Source organism: Microcaecilia unicolor, chromosome 14, assembly GCF_901765095.1.
Source record: "Microcaecilia unicolor chromosome 14, aMicUni1.1, whole genome shotgun sequence".
Taxonomy (NCBI): domain Eukaryota; kingdom Metazoa; phylum Chordata; class Amphibia; order Gymnophiona; family Siphonopidae; genus Microcaecilia; species Microcaecilia unicolor.
Window position 1 is genome coordinate 26,044,540 of NC_044044.1, and position 15,622 is coordinate 26,060,161.

The window sequence follows — 15,622 nt, forward strand, 5'->3', positions numbered from 1 at the left end:
CTTGTTTTTCACCATCTGAATGAAAACGATGAAAACATACAAGTAGACACAACAGTACTAATCATGGTGCAACAGATTAAGCTCTACAATAGTCTTAGAAGTTTCTATCCTAACACTGTAGCAAAAACATAACATTTGTTACTAAATCAACCACATAAAAGGAAAAATCAGACATCATACATTTCAATCTAAAAATAAAAACATATACTACATTAATCATACCTAATTATAATCCAAAAAAGTTCCTTTGCTCAAATTGCCAAAGAGGTGTAGTTGACTGCATCAGCTGAATGTTGCATGATTAACACTTAGGGCCCTATTTACTAAGCAGCGTTATAGGCACATTAACGTTTTTAACGCGCGTTACCCATGTAAGTGCCTACAATATCCCTATAAGCGCCTACATGGTTAGTGCATATGCTAAGTGTAGGCGTGCTAAAAACACTAATGCACCCTTATTTTCGAAGTCCTATTCATGATTTCAGAGCCGGCTAAAACATAGCCTGTTAAGTGCAATATATCGGCACTTTACCAGCTGTAATGGAAGATGTAAAGGATTGCTTTTCAACCCTGCTTTGATCGATAATGAACTCTGAAATCTTCTGTCTTTGACAAAAGTCACTTTCCTTGTAAATACAAAAACAAGTTGGAAGATAAGAATTAATTTGGTATGCAAAGGGGAAGATGGTTCTTGTTTTCGGAAGTTCAGCCTGGCCACCTGGACTTGGAAAACATGTGACCACATTCCCACAGTATGGCTTGTTTACCTAAACAGAGAAGCATTCTGTAATTTTCCTTAGCTCTAAGCCTAATAAAAAGGGGGACTTGTTACAGCATAGTGGGGGCTCATCTGTGGGTAGACGTATCGCGCAGAGGTCTTGCTCCTGTTCAAGAAGCTCCTGGTTCTCGCTGTGAACCGGCCCCCCCCCCCCCCAGCTGATGTTAAGAGCCTGGATGATGTAAGGACCAGTGATGTTGTATGTATATAATGTATTATTGCTTCCTTTCCTGGTCTAAGAACTCTTAGCCTTGCTTAGATGTAGAGACCAGTGATGTAATGATTGTTTATATAGCTAATCATTGTGTGTATATAGCTAACCATTGTATATATCTTAATCATTGTAGATTTTAGCAACTCTAATAAAGGTTTCATTTATCTAATATGAATCCAAAAGAATCCATGGTCATTATTGAGTAGTCTGTGTCAGTGAGACAGGCTGTAAATCCATAGCAGTACACCAGCTATGAAGAACCACATCGAGATAGGACAGCATTTTATGTGTTCCTATGGATGTGGTTATCTTAAGCGATTAAATGCTGACTCTGCCCTGGAAAGCCCCCAAAATAGCCATTTTCGATGAGTGCTAACCAGGCATTTTCAGCACCACTATCCAGTTCAAAGCCACAGCTGCACTTTAGCCCCAAACAGACAAGAACCCCGCCAGTCCTGGAATGCTGCTCTTATTGCCATGGCAAGGCTTTCCGGGTTCACAGCAGTGCTCTACCCCACCTTGGTGGCTACCAGCTCTATGGCTGGTGTAACTGTGAATGCCAAAGTATAAGATGTGCTGAACTCAGATAATACTAGTTTTCTAAAATGGAATCCGAGTATCCTGATATCAGTATACAAAAGGCATTCAAAGCGTAGTGCTGGAGCACCTACAAGAAAGTGTCCACTTACTACTACTACTACTACTTATCATTTGTACAGTGCTACTAGACGTACGCAGCGCTATACACTTGAACATGAAGAGACAGTCCCTGCTCGATAGAGCTTACAATCTAATTAGGCCAGACAAACAGGACAAACAAGAGATAAGGGAATATTAAAGTGAGGATGATAAAATAAGGGTTCTGAACAAGTGAATAAGGGTTAGGAGTTAAAAGCAGCATCAAAAAGGTGGGCTTTTAGCTTAGATTTGAAGACGGCCAGAGATGGAGCTTGACGTACCGGCTCAGGAAGTCTATTCCAGGCATATGGTGCAGCAAGATAAAAGGAACGGAGTCTGGAGTTAGCGGTGGAGGAGAAGGGTGCAAATAAGAGAGATTTACCCAGTGAACGGAGTTCCCGGGGAGGAATGTAGGGAGAGATGAGAGTGGAGAGGTACTGAGGAGCTGCAGAGTGAATGCACTTAAGAAGAGTTTGAACTTGCAGAATTATCCCCATAGCTCCTCATTTTACCCACAAGAGATCTGATTAAGGTGGCCTTTTACTATGAAGCGTAGGCGCCTACATGCGTACAACGCGTGTCAAATTAGAACTACCGCCCAGCTACCGCACTTCCCGGGCGGTAATTCTGATTTCGATGCACGTCCAAAACGCGCAGCAGAAAATAATTTTTATTTTCTACCGCGGGGCACTAACCGGGCGGGAATCGCCAGTGTACGTGCGCTGACGATTACCGCCTGGTTAACGCGTGAGACCTTACCGCTAAGTCGATGGGCGGTGGCAAGGTCTCGGGCCCAAAATGGACACGCGCTGATTTTTATTTTGCCGCACTTCCATTTTTTGGCAAAACCAAAAGGCCTTTTAATGGACCTGCGCGCATCCAATACACACATCTACACCGGCGCAGGCCGTTTTTCAACGCACCTTCGAAAAAGGGCCCCTACATTTTTAAAAATTTCCCTAATATAATATGTCAAAATGTTATCAAACTAAGAGCTTCTCCCTCAGACAGTGTATTGAGATCAAAACTCAGTAGATTAAGGTAACTTGTGTTTCTCTCAAGCTTTTGCGCACAGAGGGCTAAATTAACACAACAGAGGCTCAAAAAGATCAGTCAATCCTATTTCAGAAATGCACATGTATCCATTTATTTGCATTACTCAGCAAATCCTTTTAATGTATATATTTTTTTTCTCATGTAAATAGAGTATTTACCTCTTTTGCACCTGGTTATAGTTTCATGCTCACGTTGATTTTCTGGATGTACAGTAACAATTGCTACTAAGGTATCTCACATCTGTCATTTCTTATATTTAAAGGCAAGTACGTTCAGAATTAATGATGTAATATCACCACCGAGACTAATCACCAATATTACGTCCCAGGGCACCGTCTCTTATCCTGTGTTTATTGACTTTCACGGCTATAAACATATGAACCAAGCAACAGAGGCAAGTTCCAACAGAGACTGCAGAGAAGAAAAAAAGAGTTGGATAAAACACACAACCTGAGCACAAGGTGATGAAGGTCACTTTTATTCGTGACCTTTACCGCATGGCCACGTTTCAGCTTGCGCCTGCATCAGGGGCACATTTAGTGTCCAGTTGCCTTGTTCAACTTATCTCCAAAGTATCATAAGAGAAGGTAGTGAAAGGCAATTAGTGAGATGTATTTATTTATTGGGTTCATTAACCACCTTTATGAAGAGATTCACCCAAGGCAGTGTACAACAGGTTTAATTTGTTATCGACAACATATACAATGCTAGCAGTATAACAATAGGAAAATGGCCAGATGTAAGCATAAAAAGCTATCGATGAGGCACATTTGGAAACAGACAAATTTATTCGTAGTAATAGCAATGCCTTGATACAGTTTTATAAATCTACATGTTAAACAGCACAGCCATAATAGGTAGCATGTAAAAAACATTCATGTAACATAGACAGTATACTCATGATGACAGCATAATGCAAATTAAACACCTTAAAAGGCAAAATTTACAATGCTATTACAGGCTTTTCTACCTGGATGGTCAGCACCAAAATCATACTCAGATACCGGCACTGAAATCTGGGTATAATTCAGCTGCAGCCAATTATCTGGGTACCGGCTTTTTTTCTGTCTCAAATTTATCTCAATAATTACCCGGTTAGCAGACCAAATATTGCCATTAACCAGGTAAATCCTGGTTCCACCCAGACTCTATCCTTGGGTGTCCAGGCACTACCCAGATTTTAAGAAGCGCTCTCCAGATAAAGGTCACTGAAAATCCGGGTATGGACCAGGTGAATTCGATGTATCTGGATAGGAGATGCTTCTACCTGGATAAGGCCTGCTGAATATCAGGCCTGTAGAGTTTGGCAGCCATTTTGAGCCTAGATAAAACTGGGGTGTGCAAGATGTGATACTTTTATTGAGACAATCAAATAATTATCTCAGGATAATCTTGTGTATGACCTTCTAAGACCACAGAGGTCCCTTCTTCAGGAGTACTCATGAATCAATTCCTTTTGAGCTTCATGCTTTGTATCTTGCCTTCCATTTAAAGACTGTTTCCTTTTTGTGTCTGGTGTAGTACATTTGAGGAATCTGAATGTGTCTATCATATTACCCACCTCAATCTTCTCCTTCCCACTAGGTTCTATACATTTAGATCTAGAATACCACTGTATTCACCTGTAGAAAATTAAGACCTGCACAGGGTGGATTGATAATCACATTCACATAAGCATATTCACATTTTATCCTATGTATTACAAACACGTTATATGATCAGGATTTCATGTTCTGCTGTTATTAGTGATTTTGTATGTATATGTAAAACCTGCTATCTTTAAAGATGTTGATAGTGTTAGAAACAGCTCCTCAACCCAAGTCATCACTCCCTGACCCCTTTGATTAAATTTCTTCTCCAGATCAACACCACCATCTCCCCAGGGCTGGATTTATGTATATTGTGGCCCTTAAGCTGTAACATGGAACAGGTCCTCTCAATTAAGATGGAAGCAAATTTTAGGTTTAATCATTTTCCGTGCTTGTGAAAGCATATGCATAAAATGTTCCTCTGCGTACAAACATGATTATGATTATTTAAGTAATATGTAACAATAATCAGGCTCCTTGTAATGAGCTCTCCAGGGATAGAAAACTACCTACTGGGCCTGATTGTACCCTGCTTCAATAGCTTTCAGGCTTGCAGGCAGAATATAAGAAAATTAATTAGCTGTAGCTTGTCTAGCTTATAAATAAATCTGGCCCTGTATCCCTCTGTCAAACCCCCCTACCACCTCCACCACCAAGAATCAAACCCAGATTCCCAAGCCCTCTCAACATAGAACCCCACCTAGCCCTAACCAAGGTTTTCTCTGACAGATGCAGAACCTTTCCCCCATCACTTCTCTCCCATCAGTTTCCTGCTTCAAAATGGCACTCGCCCCCCCCCCCCCAGTGGTAGTCTTGTGGTACTACCGCAAGGGTTCAAGCTACCAAATGAGAAATCTCTCCCTTCATACTTTCCTTTAGAAAATTACTGTCTGGAAGTATACACACACACACACATGTATGATTTATCTTTGACCTGTAAAAATGTGCCATTTATTTTACCCAGTTATACATATGTTTGGAAATATATTCATACACCCACACCACACCTCTGAGAACACCACTGGTCAGGTTGGTCAGGGTAAATGCACGTATATCTAGGTGCATATATCAAGGGCCATGTCAATGTTATGTTTTATATGCATAGAGATAAAGAAGAACAATGGACCAGAGAGACATCTCTACTATCAAAGAATTCATTCTTCTGGGATTTCCCTATATCTCAAGAGTTTCAAATCCTTTTCTTCCTGTTCTCTTTGTTCATTTACCTGTTGACCCTGATCTCAAATATCATTATCGTATTATGAATCTGGTTGAATTCTCATCTGCATAAGCCCATAGCGAATACTGACTGTGTCCTCCTGGCTATGATGGCCATTGATCGTTATGTGACCCTTTGCAACCCTTTGCATTATCCAGTCATCATGAGCTGCCAACGTTGTTTCCAAGCAACCATTGGGTCTAGATAAAACTGGAATCTATGTAGGTTTTATCTAGACTCAAAATTCTGCCCAAACTGTTAACCACCTGTCAGTCACTTGATTTAGGCTGGACCATCTACATTTCTTTTGGGGGATTTTTTGGGGGAGGGGGAAGTTGAGGGTAGCAGCAATTTTTTCTCGGTCCTTTGGTCTTTGAGTTTAATTGAAATCAGACTCTGTTGATCTGTTCCCTCTAAGCTGAGTGGGAGTCTTCCACCTATAGTCCTGCCAGTGGGGTGCTGTTTCACTATCACATTTTCAATACTCCAGGGAACCTGCTTGTCCCTAGTGATTGAAATCACTATATTGAACCACTACCCCCCACTGGCAGCAATGCACTCAGAGGCCTTCCATTCAACAGAGGGAATGGTAGTCATGGTTCTTGCAGCTGTCCAGGTGTTGCTAAGTCTGAGTTTGCTGTGGCTTTCATCCCCCTGAAGAATGCCACAGCAAGATGGCTGAAATGTCAATCAAGCAAACTCAACACTACGTGAACAGGTCCAAGAATTGTGTTGGAACTTCTGAGCCTACAAGGGTCAATTCTTCAGATGTCACGTAGTAATACATACTTATACATCCAGAAACCTAAGCATAGAGATCACAGGACCTATCAAGACTGTTCATTATCCTTTCCTAGAAACATAGGAACAGGAAGAATTAGGGGTTACAGAGGATGGGCAGACTGGATGGGTCATATGGCCTTTATCTGCCGTCATGTTTCTAAGTGATCCCTCATGCTTATACCATGCCTTTTTAAATTCTGGAACAGTCCTCGACTCCACCACCTCCACCGGGAGGCCAATCCACACCTCCACCACCCTTTCTGTGAAATAGTACTTCCTTAGGTTACTCCTAAGCCTATTCTCTCTTAACTTTGTCATATGCCCCCTCATTCCAGAGCTCTCCAATTCAAATCCTACTAATGTTCGTTGTGACTTTGGGCAATTCATTTAACCCTCATTGCTTCAGGTACAAACTGAGGAGCCAATGCAGTAAATTACGGTTGATATTCCCATGCTAATCCTACTCCCCAGTGCAGGATGAAAGATTAGAAATTGGAAATTAGCAAATTTTTCTTGATGTTCTGGACTTTCAGGTGAATAGGAATTGGCATCTAGTGAGTTATATTGCCATCAGCCTTAGTTTACAACTATTGGGATTCTCCACTCATTTTTGCAATCCCCCTTTCATCTATTCACTCCATTATTGCTTGTCTATGAACCACAGAAAATGACTCCTTCTGGAAGCAAGAAGGTATGCCCTCTAATGGTAATTTTATAAAGGGCACCTAGGTTAAGTAAGCAGGAAAGGCATCTATTTAGGTACCTATCTGCTTATTTTCGAAAGAGAAGGTCACCCATCTTTCGACACAAATTGGGAGATGGGCATCCTTCTCGCAAGGTCGTCCAAATCGGCATAATCAAAAGCCAATTTTTTGACACCCTCGACTTCTTTCCGTCGTGGGGACGACCAAAGTTCACAGGGGCGTGTCGGCAGGGTAGTGAAGGCGGGATTGGGGTGTGAATAGGAGATGGTCGTCCTTGGCCGATAATAGAAAAAAGAAGGGCGTCCCTGACAGGCACTTGGCCGACTTTACTAGGTCCATTTTTTTGCACGACCAAGCCTCAAAAAGGTGCCCCAACTGACCAGATGACCACCAGAGTGAATCGGGGATGACCTCCCCTTACTCCCTTGGTCACTAACCCTCTCCCACCAAAAAAGACAAGTTTAAAAATACTTTTTTGCCAGCCTCAAATGCCATACGCAGCAGTATACAGGTCCCTGGAGCAGTTGTAGTGGGCGCAGTGTACTTCAGGCAAGCAGACCTGGGGGGGGGGCTCGGCACCCAAGGTCCAAGCTATGCACCTGGAAGCAATTTCTGAAGTCCACTGCAGTGCCCCCTAGGGTGCCCAGTTGGTGTCCTGGCATGTCAGGGAGACCAGTGCACTACAAATGCTGGCTCCTCCCAGAACCAAAGGGCTTGGATAGACGTCTTTGGTTTCCATTATCGCCGAAAACCGAGGACGACCATCTCTAAGGTCGACCTAAATGTCAAGATTTGGGTGTCCCCGACCGTATTATCGAAACAAAAGATGGACGTCCATCTTGTTTCGATAATACACGTTGCCCCGCCCCTTCGCCAGGACGTCCTTAGAGATGGATGCCCTTAGTGATGGTCGTCCTCGTTCGATTATGCCCTTCTATGGGACCTAATAAAATACTAGTGCAAATCCAGCAGCAATAAAGCTTACATTCAAGGAACGGACACTACACCTGTTCGAAAGTAAGTGTATGGGTGAGCAGGTACTTTACAGGTGTGCATACATGTTTTATAAGAGATATAGTTAAATTACAACTCTGCCCATGTTCTGCTTAACTCTACTCCTGTGCCCACCTAAATTTTACATGCAATCAGAAAAAGGGGGCAAGAAATGGGAGAGGCATGGGCAAAATGGGGGCGTTCCTAGCATTTGCGTACATTCTTTTAGAATAAGGGGGATACGCACCTAATTTAGGTGTGTACATTTGTGTCACATTTCAGTTGCACACCTAAAGTTCAGTGTGAATCCTGGGAATAAGCGCTATTCTATAAATTTCACCTATCTTTAAGCTTGGCTGATAGAATAGTGCTTTTTTGGCACCAGAATCTAGCCCATAGCTTATAGAGTACTGTAAGTTGTGAGTCCATATCCTGAAACTAAGAATTTACATCAGTTCTATGACTGGCATAAGTGTTCGCATCTAATATATATTCATATATATGCCCAGATACACTAGCATCAGGTGACCTCTAAGAACGTAGACATCGACACCCTGATATAAACTATTACAGACTGTGCAATAGTTGAGACTCTCCATGTCAGTTCCAAAGTACTTTCCAGCTTGTTAGAAATGTAGAAATAAAATTCAATAAGAAAAAAAAAGTGACACGGACACAGAAAAAAGAATGAGTGTCCTGGGGCTTATTAATAGTGATTAAGTCTCAGTGGTGAAATTGCATCATTCAGGTATAATCCCCTGCCCTGAAACTCTTTAGAGACCTTTAATACAATTCATAAAATGCAACACGGTTTTGGATCATACCACAGTAGAGCAACATTACTTCTGGTCCTTCCCACAAAAATAAGACGTATTCTTGGAGTGTAAAAACAAGCTTTCTTGTTGCAGTTTGACAGATCGGCGGCATCTGGTGCTGTAGATCACTCAGTTCTTCTTCTTAAATTGAATGAATCAGGTATGTCTGGAAAAGTACTTCGATGGATTGAACAATTCTTTAAAAAAAATTAGGACTTACAGTGTTAAGGAAAGGGGTGGAAGATCTTCCAGTTGGAACCCTGGTTGCAGAGTCCCTCAAGGCTCTCCACTTTCTCCTTCTCTGTTTAATGTATATTTGAGTACTTTGGGTGATCATCTTCTGTGTGATGAGACTTCGGTACTATCTTACACAGATGGTATATTTCTTGTGGGCACCGCTTTACCCAGTTGGGATAGTACCATAGAGTAATGAGGGGCAGCAGAGTGAATGCACTTATAGGTTAATAAGAGGAGCTTGAACTGTATACGGAAACGGATAGGGAGCCAGTGAAGTGACTTCAGAAGAGGGCTGATGTGGGCATAGCAACTTTGGTGAAATAATTTAGCCCTCCATGTGTGAAAACTTGAGTGAAGCACAAGCTAGATATTAGAAAATAGCCTTTGATTAGAATAAACTTGGATCCATTAAGTTTGAAATCACTGGTCTGTCTCAGAAGAAAAGTACTATCCCTTTAAAAAAATAAAACAGTATCATATTTCATCATTTTCATATTTCACAGGATAGATTTTCAAAGATTCAGTCAAGCATGAATAAAATAAGGAGTCAGATGAGTACATTCGCTGCATGTATTTAAATGGATTTCCCAAAAAAACCTAAAATTAGTGTGCTAATTCGGTGATGACTTTTTGTTTTGCTTAGAAATGGGATAAAGAAGTACGATGGAGCAAAGAAACACCTCCACTTTCCAAGAATTCATCCTCACAGGATTTCCCGGCTCTCCAGAGTTTCAAATTCTTCTCTTTGTCCTCTTTTTGTTCAGCTATTTGTTGACACTAACCTCAAACATCATTATCATATTATTAATCTGGTTAAATTCTCAACTCCATAAGCCCATGTACTTCTTCCTTGGAAACCTCTCCTTCTTGGAGATGTGGTATATCACAGTCATAGAGCCCAAGATGTTGGCCAACTTCCTGACACAGGATAAGACCATTTCTTTTGTGGCCTGCATGACTCAGTTATACTTTTTTCTTGCCTTGGCTTGCACTGAATGTGTCCTTCTGGCAGTGATGGCTTTCGACCGCTATGTGGCCATTTGCAACCCTTTGCATTATCCCGTTATCCTGACCAACCGACTTTGTTTTCTAGTAGCCGTCGGGTCTTGGATCAGTGGTTTCGCTATTGCTGTGTTTAAGGTGTACTTCATATCTGGGGTGGATGTGTGTCGTTCAAATGTTATTAACCATTATTTTTGTGATGTTTCTCCACTCTTAAACCTATCCTGTACAGACAGAGGAAAGGCAGAACTGGTAGACTTTATCTTTGCAATGATCCTGACGGTCTTACCGCTTAGCTTTATTGTGATTTCATATATTTGTATCATAAAATCTGTTCTAAGAATTCCTACTACTACAGGAAAGAAAAAAGCCTTCTCCACCTGTGCCTCCCACCTCACTGTGGTCATTATATTTTATGGTTCAACGCTGTTTATATACGCTCGACCAAAGGCCATCTACTCGTTTGACTCCAACAAGCTGGTATCTCTGTCCTATACTACCATCACTCCCCTGCTGAACCCTATTATTTACTGCTTCAGAAGCAGTGCAATGAAAGAAGCTTGGAGGAGAACCATGTGTGGTAAAAGGGAAACATCATGAGCTATCAAGAGGGCAAGTGTATTTAGATTGATGGTACCTTGCTTGAAATTCAAAGTAATGTGTTGATTTGCTTTTTGAAAGTACTGTGTTAGATAGGACTAGGTCCCTGCCTGGTCCACATCAAACTCAGGCTTCAGTTTTAGTTTTGCTTTGCTATGAACTTGAAGTGCTGCCTTTCCTAGTGTGGTTAGAATTACAAGCTCATAGATACAAAGAGGCAGTACCAGGATGGGTCACCCTCTTAGAATTGTCCCGAGACAAGAGGCAGCCCTGAAATAGCCGAACATTTTTGTCTTGCTTTCACGTCAACATACTTTAAAGAGATTTTCCCTGCTGCTGCAACAACAACAGAATGGTCAGCAATTTCAACACAACAAAATGGTCAGCAATTTCAACACATCTCCTACTGCCCCAAAATACTATGCAACAACTTGATATCATTTCCATGTATTGTGTAATAAAACACATCCGTAGGGATCTAGCTCACAATCTGCATAGGTCAAAAATGAATTGAGTAGTAGGTATGGGCAGCCCAAAAATGTTTGTTTCATTTCTCATGATGTGTCCAGCATTGTTCATTTCATTTTGTTTTGGTTAGATTTCATTTTAGTTTCAGAAGCAATGTTAAGAGTGTGCACTCTTTCCAAAAAGGGTACAATATTTGCAAAGAGTGTGTTGTCTTTCAGAGACAATGTGCCCTCTTGCAAACACGCATATGTGATGATTTACACATGCATTGATGGCTCACATCTGCATTAGTTATTTACAAATAGTATATACTAGTATTGACGAATGAAAAAAAAAACATAAAATGTGATTTTTCTGTTCATTTTCATTTGTTAAAAACTTGCAGTGATTTGGGATATACTGTTGGCATTTCCTATATCATTGCAAACAATAGCCAGTTCGTATTGAGTAGACAGGAAAATAAGTGTCATCTGTCTCGACAAAAATGGGCTTGGAAGTCGGTGAGCATAGTTCTCCAGATCTTGAGATTCTTTAAGTCTTTTTCTTTCTTTGTCTTCTCACTGTTCATGTTATCTTTAATGTAAGTATCTGCATTAGAATGTTCACCTGAACGATACTACAGATTAAAGTAAAGGAAACATATATGATAGCATCATACAATTAAATTTGCAATTCTGTCTTCTGTTGGTGACAGCCCCCTGGGCAACGGCTAAGGTTAGACAGCGGTCTTTGAAAACAACATACTATTGAAAATATGGGGTCACACTTTCTGGCGCTAAGTGCTGTTCTATAAACCGCGCCTATCTTTAAGCCAAATCCACTAGCTTCCAGCTCTGACCCCCCTGTTTGTTTACTCTTATAATTATTGGTGTTCCTTTTCTATTTTTCTTATTATTTTTAATAGTTTTGCACATTGCTTTGTTATCTTTGTGATGAAAGGCGATGAAGTCTACAATAAATCAAATCAAATCTGTGCGGCAGAGATCAATATCCATATTTTGTTCACTTGAATTCCCATTGGTGTAGCTGGAGGCTAGATGGCAGGGACGTCGCTGGTGTCCGCTTCTTCTGAGTACTCGGACACCCTCCTTCAAGGTATGGCAAGGTTTATGCAAAGGATTTCCTATTTGCCTCTAGGAATAGTGTATAGACAGGTATTGGATGGACAGTGATATTTACAAAACAAGCAGTTCAATCATTGCATGTTTTAATTGTCTTTATAACCTTGCTAGCTGAAGCATAGTCTGTTGGGAAAACACAGCTGCTTCTTTAAAATGTCCATGTAACTGTCCCTTGAAAGAGAAGCCGCCATTTTGTCCAAGATGTGCCTCAATTTTCACAGGTTGCCCAGTTGGCCCATTTCTGTATCGCTACTTGATGTTTGCTGTACATAAAACGCTTTTGAAGACAGTCTGGTCAGCAAAGCTTGCAATCTATTCAGGACAAATAAGGGGATTCGGGATTTATTGTGGCAATGATTAAAACAAACAGAAATGACTTGTGTACCCCTCCCGACAGGCCTAGCTCCCTCCCTAAAAATATTAACCACTTATTTGTATATTGCTACTCGATGTACGCAGGGCTGTACATAAAACACTTTTGAGATAGTCCTGGCTTAACAGAGCTTGCAATCTGTTCAAGACAGACAGGACAAACAAGGGGTTGGGGATTTATTGGGAGAAATTTTATTTATTTATTTGTTACATTTGTATCCCACATTTTCCCACCTATTTGCAGGCTCAATGTGGCTTACATAGGGGCGTTGGCCCAGTCCAGTAAAGAGCAAATACAAAGTGGTGTGTATTAGGATAAGGTTCATGTGACACATTTGGGAATCGTAGGATAAGGTTCATGTGTTACAGATACATTTGGGAATCGTAGAGAGTTAGAGTTTATTTATTTATTTATTTATTTATTGCATTTGTATCCCACATTTTCCCACCTTTTTGCGGGCTCAGTGTGGCTTACAATAGGATATGAATAATAGAAATACATTTGTTACAATTTGGTTATGGATTACATTGTGCAAAGGTATAAGAGACATTCAAATATCAGATTTGGAATATGACAATGGGATATCAACATAGAAGTAATTGGAAGGGGGCAATGGGAAGCTAAAGGGTAGTGTTAGACAAAGACATATGGTGTCCATAGTTCCGTGAATAGGTGCGTGATAGATTGGGGTGCGGGATGAGGGATCAAAGTGGATGTAAAATGCATTGATGAATAGTGAGTGTGGACTCTATGTGAGTTGGCTCTTTCCGTAAGTTTGTTCAAACAGGTGAGTCTTTAGTAGTTTACGGAAGGAAGCTTGATCGTCAATCCTTCTCAGGTTACGCGGTAGTGTATTCCATGCCTGCGTGCTCTTGTGGGAAAAGGTTGACGCGTGCAACGTCTTGTATTTCATGCCTTTGCAAGTGGGGAAGTGGAGGTTTAGGTGTGTTCGGGATGATCTTTTAGCGTTTCTGGGTGGTAGGTCTATTAGATCAGACATGTACGCTGGGGCTTCGCCGTAGATGATCTTATGGACTAGTGTACAAACTTTAAAAGTAACGCGTTCCTTGAGTGGAAGCCAATGTAATTTTTCTCGTAGTGGTTGTACCCTTTCATATCTTGGTTTTCCGAAGATGAGCCTGGCTGCTGTATTTTGGGCTGTTTGAAGTTTCCTCAGTATTTGCTCTTTGCAGCCCGCGTATAGTGAGTTGCAGTAGTCCAGGTGGCTGAGGACGAGGGATTGCACTAGGCTGCGGAAGACGTATCTTGGGAAGAATGGTCTTATTCTTTTCAATTTCCACATGCAGTAGAACATCTTCTTGGTTGTGTTGTTTGCGTGGGTTTCGAGTGTTAAGTGGCGGTCGATGGTGACTCCAAGGATTTTTAGCGTTTCTGAGACTGGAAGGTTTAGGGTTGGTGTGTTTATTGCGTTGAATTCATTTGTGTTATATTGGGAGGTGAGTATCAGGCATTGGGTTTTTTCTGCATTTAGTTTCAGGCGGAATGCATCTGCCCATGTGTTCATGATGTGTAGACTTTGATTGATTTCGTTGGAGATTTCTTTGGTATCTTGTTTGAATGGGATATATATTGTCACATCGTCGGCGTATATGTATGGGTTGAGGTTGTGGTTTGATAGGAGTTTGGCTAAAGGGATCATCATTAGGTTGAATATAGTTGGTGATAGAGGCGATCCTTGTGGGACTCCACATTCAGGTGTCCATGCTTTGGACGTGGTTGTATTTGATGTGACTTGATACGAGCGCATGGTTAAGAACCCCTTGAACCAGTTCAGGACATTTCCTCCTATGCCAAAGTATTCAAGTATGTGTAGTAGAGTTATGTCCATCTCCCCACCCCCCAATTAAAAAAAATTTTTTTTAATGTTTCTACTGGGCCACCTGCCCCCTATACCTGAAAAGGCAAGAGTGATACTCACTTGCTGTGGCCTCCGGTGCAGTACGTCCACATAAGGGAAAAAGTCTGGTGGAAGCTAAGTCATGGGAGAAGAGCTACTTCACAGCCATGGGAAAGTTTTCTTTTTAAAATTGGGGAGGGGGGAAGATTGGAACCCATGCAGACTGCTAGCACCTTTTTGTCCTATTAAAATGCTTCCCTGCCATAGTCGTCCCCCCCTCCGCAACAACCCCACATAACTGGGCCAGTGGGGGTCTCCCAATCCCGCCAGAAGCCTTCCTGTAGAGATATTCAGTGCCCTGCTTTCCTGCCCTGGTGTGCATTCGCGGTTTTAGTGAAATTGAGCATGTGCGCGAAGGAGGGGGAAGCAGGGTAGGCAGCATGGCGGTGAATATTGTCACAGCTTCTGCTGGTGGGGCTTGGGGATAGCTGCTAGCCAACTCAGCAGACATTGGGGAGGTAAATCTAGCTTTCCTGCCAAGGCAACTTGTACCGTGTCACCTATTCCTACTACTGTATACAAGTGTAATATTATACCTGCCTTAGAACAGGTCTAACTTTGCATGAACATTCTTGAGCAAGCTATCTCATAAAGGCTTATAGACACATATGTGGCCTTTATTAAAGAAGTACTATATTGCACAGATCTCCGTAACTGCTGGCTAAATAATGATACTTCAACACACAACACTAGCAGTACTGTGGTGTCTATTTTGAAAGGGGGAAAAGTCTCAACCGTTGCGGCAATCACTCAGAAAACTTTTTGGTTCCACACAAAAAAAGTCATCATCGACTTGAAAACCCCCCGTGGCTTTTTAAATTATTTTTTATATTTTATATATTCAAAACACTGTTCATGCATCATTTTTTTTTTCTTCAATCACAGTCTTACAAAAAGTGCCTCAATACACTTATCTTTAGAGTGTATACTCCAGCTTCTGTATTGATTCCAACTGTCCCGTTTCGATATTCTTCCTCAGGGAACCAAACCGCAAAACATCATTGAAGCTTCATGCTAGAGATTTCAGGGAGAGCGATCCAAGAGTGCAGTGAACCATGCACAGTAGGAAAGAAG

At 41.4% G+C, this 15,622-nt stretch overlaps 1 protein-coding gene across 1 annotated transcript; it reads left to right on the forward strand.

Moving 5' to 3' along the window:
- Window positions 1-9,729: 9,729 nt before the first annotated feature.
- Window positions 9,730-10,668, forward strand: LOC115457853 (olfactory receptor 6P1-like). Its single transcript, XM_030187508.1, has one exon. It carries the CDS (start codon window positions 9,730-9,732, stop codon window positions 10,666-10,668), a length of 939 nt encoding a protein of 312 aa, XP_030043368.1.
- Window positions 10,669-15,622: the final 4,954 nt, after the last annotated feature.